The sequence below is a fragment of the Sinocyclocheilus anshuiensis genome, unplaced genomic scaffold, assembly GCF_001515605.1.
Source record: "Sinocyclocheilus anshuiensis isolate Anshui unplaced genomic scaffold, SAMN03320099.WGS_v1.1 scaffold355, whole genome shotgun sequence".
Taxonomy (NCBI): domain Eukaryota; kingdom Metazoa; phylum Chordata; class Actinopteri; order Cypriniformes; family Cyprinidae; genus Sinocyclocheilus; species Sinocyclocheilus anshuiensis.
In genome coordinates, this window is record NW_015549571.1 from 1,860,962 (window position 1) to 1,871,355 (window position 10,394).

The 10,394-nt window shown below is 37.1% G+C and overlaps 1 protein-coding gene across 2 annotated transcripts in view; it reads right to left on the reverse strand.

Moving 5' to 3' along the window:
- Positions 1-1,508: 1,508 nt before the first annotated feature.
- Positions 1,509-10,394, reverse strand: part of LOC107657401 (ubiquitin protein ligase E3 component n-recognin 3) — an 81,254-nt gene continuing 72,368 nt past the window's right edge. For both annotated transcript variants that reach the window (XM_016445457.1, XM_016445456.1), the window contains 7 exons: positions 8,119-8,243; positions 6,661-6,768; positions 5,493-5,618; positions 5,233-5,394; positions 3,748-3,957; positions 3,330-3,469; positions 1,509-2,307 (listed from right to left, as the gene is read on the reverse strand). In XM_016445457.1, coding sequence (XP_016300943.1) covers positions 2,190-2,307; positions 3,330-3,469; positions 3,748-3,957; positions 5,233-5,394; positions 5,493-5,618; positions 6,661-6,768; positions 8,119-8,243 — 989 coding nt within the window. In that variant the 3' untranslated portion in view covers positions 1,509-2,189. The remainder of the gene's footprint in view (positions 2,308-3,329; positions 3,470-3,747; positions 3,958-5,232; positions 5,395-5,492; positions 5,619-6,660; positions 6,769-8,118; positions 8,244-10,394) is intronic.

Here is a 10,394-nt window from a genome sequence, read left to right on the forward strand (position 1 = left end):
TCATTTAAATGTGTGTATTTAATTTCTATATACAATTAAAACAAAAAGGGGACAATTTATTTTATTTTCTTCCCCCAAGAACTCTCAGTGTGGTGTCAGGCTTTAGGTTTAGACTGGGGTCATTTTATGTCAATGTGAAGCTTGATCTTACTTTTTAAGGGGGCAAGGATTAAATGAGAAAGTACTAAAACTAAACCATTTGCTAACATAGGAGTTGCATAAAATAAAGAAAGTGTGTGCCACACCATACATGTCCATCACTGGACTGGGCTGCAATATTCAATTTGATGTCATCCAGTTTAATGCATTTTCAAATAATTAACTTCCGCATGCAAAATGCCCTCTCTACAGTTACAGATTACACAATCAAAGATGGTCCGAGGACAGAGCTTTGAGGAACACCACATGTATCGGACTGGAAAACTAGCCTTCGCTAAAATGTCTATTTGTATCAAGTACCAAATTATCTTTTTTTTTAACTTTCTGATAACATTAAAACAGATCTTTTTTCTTTTTCTTTTGGTCTGATACTTTTGCATAAAGGATCTACACACAATCTGGCCGAGTTCAAAGCAGTAGAACTAAGTGACAACCCTTTTCTCAGGAACACTTCAGATCAGGAATTCAATATCCTGAGTGGTGTGCGCATTAAAATATCGTCCCAACAACACAAATAATGTCTTTAAACAAGGGAAAACTTCACTACCTGCAAAATCCTAGAGGAGGAGAAATTAGGTAATGGAAGCCAATTGCTACAAAATCAGTCAAGACAATTATGACTAACTTTCTTAACTTCAGAGGTTTTTGCAAATGTGCATTGAGCCTCTAGATATACAAGACCAACAGAACAGCCATCAAACGGCTCTTTGAACCAGAACTCAGTGTAAACACTGCCCCCTATGGACCATCTGACACCAGTCCAGGCATCATGTAATTAGAATATCGTAAAGACAATCAAACTTTGAGGGACAACTGACTTGGTGGGTATGTTGTTAGATTTTCTGGTTATAGTTCGGTGAATCTCAGGAATATTCAAGAATATTCCCAGATCATTATTTTACCCTTAACCAAAAGAAAAAAAAAAAAAAAAGTATTTTGCATAAAAAAAAAATCAAGCAGATTTTCAGAACCTTAATTGTATTGCATTATTTTCCTGACAAATTAAACGCATCTGCCCACTCTTTACAATAAAGAAACACATAGACTCTCTCTCTCTCTCTCTCTCTCGCTCTCTCTCTCTCATAAATATATTTTAAGGTTACCGTTATGACATTTATGTGAGGAAAAGGGTCACAGATCATTATTTAACGACTAGCTCCGTCTCTAGCAATTAAATATGTGCTACAAGGTTGTAGGGGATTTTTTTTTGTATTTTTATAATAAACTCAACAGACCAGCCAACCACCATCAAAAACAAAACCATTAGGAAAAAGAAAAAAAAATTTTTTTTTTTTTTTTTTTTACAAAGGTATAATTTACTTTTTTCAAACAATGAATAGCAGCACTTATTAAATATTAAAATCTTTTATCTGAGACTACAAAATAAAAGAAAAAAAATATATAAAATAAAATACCTGAGGATGACTGCAACTACACCTCGAGTCAGACAAATCTCACTTTAGCTCTAATCGGTTGATATTTCACATCATACCCTGCGTTTTGAACCCACAATCAGTCTTATGAGATGTGTTTCTCAAATAACTCAAATAGCATGATGTGGTCAGGGGTGCGGTGGGGTGGTGGGGGGGTATGTTGAGAGTCTTGGTAACTTTAGCATTCAAGGTTTTGATATTCATTCTGATATCTGTACATGATTTGTTTCACATTGGTCAAAATAATTTTTTTAAAAGTCTGTCTCCTCAAAAACGATGTCAGTTTTCCAAAAGTTACAGAACGGGAGTATTATTCCACTCTGTGCGTCCAACAGACTAGACACTCACCTTGAGCTTGCTGGGACAAAACAAAATTCTCCCCTATAAATCCACACCAAAAATCACTTTAAAACACGCGCGCACACACACGCTGTTAGTCAATAGGCTTGATTGTACACTAAACTTCATATGAACCCAGGCTGTGGCCAACTCAATGCAGGTTTTCTTTATATTACACGACAGAAATCATCAGAGGATGCCACAGAGGCTGGCACTGACATCATGTGACCTGTCCTCTCCAGGTTGTGGGCTGTACTGTTAAAGTCCATTGTAATGGGGACCCCAGCGCTTGTTGATGTGGTCGAAGGTGTGCGAGACCCACTGCTGCTCCAGAACGCGGTATCTCTCCTCACATAAATACAGAGGCTTTCCTCGACTACGGAACAGGAAAAAAACAAGAGGTCACAGCAGGAAATGGAAACCATTTTATTTATAAAAGAAATGAACAGGGAAATGAACTCGGTTTCACAAATAAATGACTACTGGGCAAGAATGCCACAAAAATGGACAAAATGCAAGATTAAAAGTGAACATGAATTACATTTTGATCTGAAAAATGCCAATTTTGCAGCAATTACATTTAGATCGGCTCACATTGCATTCGATGTCTTTTTTGCAGCACTGAGAACTGAAATCAATCACGTTTCTATTGAGCTTATCAATGTGATGGCCAATCAAGCGTTTAGAATAGCCCCCCGTGAAAACGCCAGCGTTGTTCAGTGTGTGTGTTCGTTCACTGACTGAATTCTGCACTCTTGTGAATTCTCTCATCATTAAAGTTCAGATACAAATGTAAGATGATTTATTTATGAGTAAACGGCATCGGTAATTAATATAATGGGAGTTTTTGTGAGAGTGAGTGCAGAACTAAAGTCACTATCCACTTCATTGAGAGCTAACTTTCTATGCACGCTTTCTGTATATAATTTGCTTTTCTTGCTACTAAGATAACCAATGTGAAGTCTTCATTTTCAAATCTGTAAAAAGCAATAAATTAATTCATAAACGGTTCTCAGCTTATTTTGTCTGTGTAGATAAAATATGACATGCTGTTTCCCCAAACACATTTTTTTAAGTATTTACGTATTCTACATATCAGATACTTTTGCTTTATATTGATACAGTTTGATTGGTAACAGTCTATAGTACTCTGATCGATTGAAATTGATTCAATTTAAGTATTTGGCATTAAAAACAGCACAGATGAATTTAATACAGTAATTATAAAAACTGCCCTTACAAAGATTGCAAAAAAAAAAAAAATTAAAAATCCCCTCAGTCAATCCCAGGGCGCAAATATATCTCTTTAATGGAAAAGCACATTTCTGACCCAGCTACTGGGATCTGAGAATTAAATCTAGATGCAATATCTGGCCATCAGAGCAGTGAGAAGATTACCGTAGGTCTCTGTCCTCCTCTCCATGAGCGTCCAGATACACAGACCCCCACAGACAGAAGCGATGGCCTCGGATGATAATGATGACCGAGGCGTTTATCAGGAGGAAGATACCAGTCGCTGCTCCGCAGTGCTGAGAGTGCTTTGGATTAAAAAAAACATATATCATTATAAACATTAGGGATGCACCGATACCACTTTTTCCAGTACTCGCCCGATACCGATACTTTTATTTTTGGTACTTGCCGATACCGAGTACCGATACCAATATTTTTATTGCATTTGTACATTTTTTAAATATTGGGTACAGAAACCAAAAGAGTATGTAACCAGTATCAGTATCGGTGCATCCCTAATAAACATCATCATCAGTGTAAGGATCTTTCAAACTGAAGCGTGCAGATTTTGCCACACACTCACCAGCACACACTCACAGACGCCCTGCTGTTTACAGCAGTGACCCTTCAGACACACGAACGCGCCGCACACCAGGCACAGCGCAGGGTCTTTGGGGGTCTTGCCGCAGCTGGTGCAGGATTTCCTGTGGTAGTACTGGAAGATGGTGTTGTAATTGTCTGGGAGAAGCAGGAGGCGAGGGGCGGCCCACTGCGGATCCTGAACTAATAGAGACTGAAGAGAGACAAGAAAATCATGACATGACTTTTCACTGACAGTCAAAATCTTTTTAGTAACATTTAATAAAAAAAAAATTGAAGGTGAAATCTCTCATTTCTGCCCATCCTACCACTGGTCGGATAAACAGACCCACAACAGGTTGAGCAAATGCTGCTGTGGGCCTGGTCAAAATGCTCAAACGTGACTCTTTCAGTTTTCAATATATGCTTTTTCTATGGAAACCTCTTCATATTAAAGTTACCAGGAAATCGAAATTAACCATTCTTTTAAATGGAATGTTGCCGTGTTTGTGTCCTATGATATTCTTTAATAAAAAAATAAAAATAAATAAAGTTAAAACATTTAAATTGATTTGAGATAAAAAAAAAAAAAAAAACATTAAAAAAAAAAAGAAAATCTTAAAAAAAAATTCAATCCACTCAAATTGAATCTAATCTTTTTAACATTTTGCCGCCTTGGAATTATAAGGTTCTATCTGCATTCTGAGCAGTTTTGAGATATTGAGCTTTTTGCGTTCCATAGACTTTTTCAAAAAAAAAAAAAAAAAAAAAGGCCCAAAATGTACACAGCTTACAAAAGAAACATCACAATGTAAATAAGCTGTCACAGAATAAGAATATGTGAATAACTCCATTTTGACACAAATGTCAGACAGAACCTTATAATTCCAAGGCGACGATTTGTCAAAGTTTTGTCCTAATCAGCCATGACTCTGAGAACTGACACAATTCAAGATATTTTACTGCTTAGTGTCATAAAATCTGCTGTTCTGCAGCATGCATTATTATTTGGTTCAAACCCTGCTCGATAAGTTCTAGTTGTATACTAAATATTGTCTGTTGCTTGGCAACCACTCTGTTGGAACCACAGCTGATTCTGAGGAACTACATTGTTTGGTGGAAGAATACTGTTTTTATTAATATCATTACAGATTATTGTTTTATTTTGTGAAACCTAACTACGTATATGGAATAACCGTTTTATAAAAGCAAAAAGCCCCAAGAAGCCGTGGTCTACAGTGAATTTATAACAGTTAAGGGGGTTTTAGTCACTCCGCTTCACGTCGTACCTAACAACGCCCCTTAGCTGTTATAAATTCACTGTAAACCACGGCTTCTTGGGGTTTATTGCTTTATCAAATATGATGCTTACTGTCACAGGTCATGCTTGGTTAGGTCACAGTGGTTAACCGTATTAAAGACAACGACCGATTAAATCACTGGTGTTAGCAAGACCCCAAATGAAACAGCAGGAGACACAAATACAGACCACAGACTGCTGAGTGGGAGTATCGGACCGAGCGATGACTTCTGAACACCACTGACTGATCAGATCGAAAGCATTGAGGTTCCACTCCAGACACGCTGCACTGGACTGAACAGAACCAGCCAAACCCAGACACCCGGCCAGCAGAGAGAACTCCTCCTCCACCTGTGACCACAGACAGCGGCAGTCTGTCTGTCAACTATGTGAAAATCCGTCTTAATTTAGACAGCAGATGAAATGTGTGTGTGTGTGTGTGTGTGTACCAGGCAGCCGGGTAAGCCGTCTCCATACAGGTGGTGCTGCAGTAAACAGGACAGTCTCAGGAAGGGCAGACAGAAGTGCTGTAGGCTGAACTCAATGGACTGAGGAGACCACACACTGGAACTCAACTACAGAGAGAAGACACCATTAATAACAGCTCATTCCCTGCTGATAAAGCCGCTTCCTCAAGAGATCAGAACAAGCTTCAGGCTCAAATAACAGTGAGCTCCATATTCCTCTAGAATAGAGAATGACTCTTCTTTGGCTGGCTGTCATAAAACTTTAGGTATTATGAAATTCGAAGTTATTTTAAAAGAAATTAATACTTTTATTCAGCAAGATTGCATTTATTTGATCAAAAGTAACGGCACTTTTACATTGTTACAAAAATATGTTTAGAATAAATGATGTTCTTTTCAATCTAAAAAATAAATAAATATGGAGTAAAAGAGTGGAGTAATGGCTGCTGAAAATTCAGCTTCGCCATCACAAGAATATATTACATTTTAGTATATATTCAAATAGAAAACAGTTATTTTGTATTGTAATAATATTTCATAATATAACTGTTTTTACTGTATTTTTGATCAAATAAATGCAGCCTTGGCAAGAAAAACAGACAATAAAATAAATAAATCTTACTGACCCCAAATGTTTGAACAATAGTGAACACGCATACATAGTCCTTGCACATAAACATAACCGATTTAATGATTTTACATTTGTAAAGTGTAAAGTTCCAAGTACCAATTTTGTTTTATTGTAATGTATCCTGATTTGAGATGCAAAAAAAAAAAAAGATCTGACTAGAAAAAGACTAGTCTAGGAAAGTCTAGGAAAGTGAAAAGACGTGTTTCATGACATGTTTGCAAGGCAAGCTCAACAATGGGTCCCTTGGATAAGTGTCTTTTCTTCATAAAAACAAAAACGCTGTTGCTGCACTACATATTCTCATTATAACTGCTAATGAATTCAATGACATGAGCATCATTTTTTTTCTCCAGTAAATGTACTTTGTAAGATTAATCATAAAGGCAAATCAAATTATCAGCATGTTTTGTTAGGTCAACTCATCATTGCAATGCATATAAATGAATTAATAATTGCAAAACTAGAAAAAGACTCCTATATAATGGTGTGATAAAACTGTTCTGTTGTGCTGTGACTCACCACGAATGTTTCCTCAGAGTTGGTGTCATACACATCTTTGGCCTTCGTCAGCTCAGAGATCACATGACCCAGGAGCGACTCCCATGATTTGTCAGAGTTTGGCGGGTTCTGCGAGTGAAATGGCATGAATGAAAGAAATCAATGTTTTAAATTACTCTCCCATCAGACTGGAATTAGGGCTGCACGATTATGACAAAAATCATAACTGTCAATTATTCCCTTGAAATTGTAATTGCGATTATTAATTATGATTATCACAATTTACATTGAATGATGTTTATACCATTGTTTGATGCAACTGCACGCCGTATTTTTATATGAAAATAAACAAGCTGAAAACACTCTAACTGAAAAACCTTTAGTGCTTTCCCTAACTGGAATCACTGTTATTGTACCAACTGGACTGAATTTCAAATCCTAGTGAGCATGACTACCTAGACACCACTGTTGGCCATCACAGATGAAACGGAGCATTTGAATTTAAACAACATTTTTTTAAACATCTGAATGCACCTATAATGCTGTCTAGGAAGGCAGCTTGCTAAGTTTTGAAACACATTCCATGTGTTATTTTAAATGTCGGCAAATTGCAAAAGCAATGAAAATTTCAGGCAGAGAGAGGGATGTCGTGTGACTCTATAATGTGGAATTAAAGCAGTCTGACTGATGACATGATGAAACTCTTCACATTACTCCATTTATTTCCCACAAAGCCCCAAAAAGAGTCATTTAATGGAGTGCAGAACCATTGCTAATGATCTCTTCTGTGCTAGTGAAAACCTCTGAGTGAGATTTATCTGAAGGATTTCCTCATTCTGGGTTATCTGAACATTATTACGATCAACCCCTTAAACAAACAGCACTGAGGGCCAATAACACATTCCTTCTCTTAATAAAATTAGCTTATCCTCAAGGGTTTTAATGTGCAATTTAATCATCATAAAATGGATAGTTCCAGCTTTGAAGTCTGACTGGATGAGCCACATTGAGAATAATAAACAATACAAATATACACACCAATGACCAAACATCAACTGGATCTACATTAGGGCTGGGATGTGTGTTAGAATAGTTTCTTGAAGTTCTGCTTTGTGGAACAACAATATAAATTGGTTCACAATTGGCGCCTTAATGTAGATTAGGGCTGCACGATAAATCGCATGCGATATTTAACGCGCATCTTATCAGTGAAGCCGGTTCTGTAATCAGCGGTAAATCTCCATCACCTGCGGGCTTTCACATTGAGCAGCATTAACTACCGGCTTTCTGACAAGATGCGCATTAAATATCGCATGCGATTTATCGTGCAGCCCTAATCTACATTAAGGCGCCAATTGTGAACCAATTTATATTGTTGTTCCACAAAGCAGAACTTCAAGAAACTATTCTAACACACATCCTTGCTATAATTGGCTGAAGTAAGTCTGAGAAAGTTTTTTGATCGGTAATTTGCGGCACCTTCTTGGCAGCTGCAGTGTTGCTCCAGGCGAGTCTCTCCTCACGACTGAATCTGATGGACAGAGCGGCCAGAGCCTGTGTGTACTGCAGACTGTACAGCACCTTCACCACACACGTAAAGTGCTCTGCACACAAACACACACAGCATGGCTATCATATGATATCATGGTTAACACCAGATGCAGTAGCCTATGTTTACATTTAGTCATTTAGCAGATGCTTTTACCCAAAGCGACTTACAAATGAGGACAACAGAAGCAATCAAAATCAACAAAAGGGCAATAATATGCAAGTGCTATGACAAGTCTCGGGTTAGCCTAACGCATATATATTAGGGTTGTGACGGTGAGGAAATTTTCCCACCGGTTAATCGACGTGTGACAACACCGGTAATACCGGTATCACCGCGGGGGCGGGGGCGTTCCCTCTTTTCCTCGCTTTCCTTCCTTTTAAATAGCTCGTAAAAGCAGCGTGCACATTTTACTTTCACTTTCGAATTAGCGGCAGTTCGGCGTCAATTGCTTGAATGCAACAACAAAATACAACATCAAACTCACTTTATACTATATATAAAACATAGAACTTTTATTAACAAAACAAAAAAATACACCATGCTAAAGGGCAGGCTATGCCTAATATAAAATAACAAATAACTTACATAAAGTTTAAATAGGTATACAAAACTGGAAATAGGCTAAGTAAACATGTATAATATATTACCAAATAAATAAGAAATGTAGAACGTTTATTAGCAAAACGAGTAAGAAAGCTCGCAGCTCGACTCACTCTCCTCACTGGATTAATGAAATCTGATCTGTGATGCGACTGTCGGTCAACTGCATTGAGCGGCCGCGTTCATTTTTAATTGTAGCGTCTGTTCTTTTACTGAACTAAATGATTTGTATTACTATAAAAAATCAAAACGACGGTGGGGGTCGGTGACGCTACATTCTAGGTAAACATTGCATCACTTCCAGCCTTCAATCTCTTTCATCCCTGGGAACTGAACCCATGACCTTGTGGTTGCATTGGCTCTACAGTTCGAGCAGCAGGAATACTATTATCATTTTTTATACCAACGTTTGGAAGTTCTTTATGTAACTTTATGAACTTAATGTTTTTAACCTACACCACAATCTAATTTATCTGCAAGAGCTGTACTTTGTTTAATATAAAGTCTTGTGTAATCTCAGCCAGTGGCAATGAAACTTCTTCATAAAAGTTTACCTTACACAAAGCAGACAGCACATTTAAAGGGGTCATATGATGCGATTTCAAGTTTTCCTTTCTCCTTTTAATGTTTGACAGATACTGAAATATATCCTGTAAGTCATACCCTTGTGTACATTTTACCAACAATATACTACGGCTCAAAAGTTTGGGGTCTGTAAATGTTTTTTCATGTTTTTGATAAGTCTAACCAGGGCTACGTTTATTTGATCAAAAATACAGTAAAACAGCAATACTGTGAAACCATTGGTATTCAGAATAGCTGTTTTCTATTCAAATATATTTTAAATTGCATTAATATTCAAATATTTTAAAATGTAATTTATTTCTGAGATTCAAAGCTGAATTTTCAGCATCACTACTCTAGTACCTTCAGAAATCATTCTCAATTGAAACATAAGAACAGTACTTGAAATCGAAATCTTTTGTAAAATTATAAATGTCTTTGCCACTTATAATCAATGTATTGCACCCCTGCTCAAAAGTATTAATTTCAAATAATGTACATTCAAAATGCATTATTCAATATATTTGCATTGCATAAACACGCGCACACGCACGCACGCACACGCACGCACGCACACACACGCATGCACGCACACACACTACAAAACAAAAGACGTGAAAATTAAATGTGACCTAAGGCCTTGAAACAGTAGAATATTTTTAATGGATTATTTATCACAAATCATCACCTGCTATATATATATATATATATATATACACAGCAGGTTCTTAAGCTTTTACTTTAGTCTCCCCAAATGTAAAAATGTTGGTTATATCCTTGAATAAAAGCACCAATAACAACATGCAGAGAGACACTCACTCAAAGAGCTCTATAGACCCCAGAGCTTTCAAGAGAATCACAGGTCTTTTGTTAGGACACAAAAATCAATTACGTGACTGTGTACAGAAAAAGGACATCTGGTTTTTTTGGAGAGGGTAATTAGCACTTGTGTGCATGTAGCAGGTGTTAGGCCCGGTTGTGTGATGAGAAAGACACACACACACACACACACACACACACACACACACACACACACACA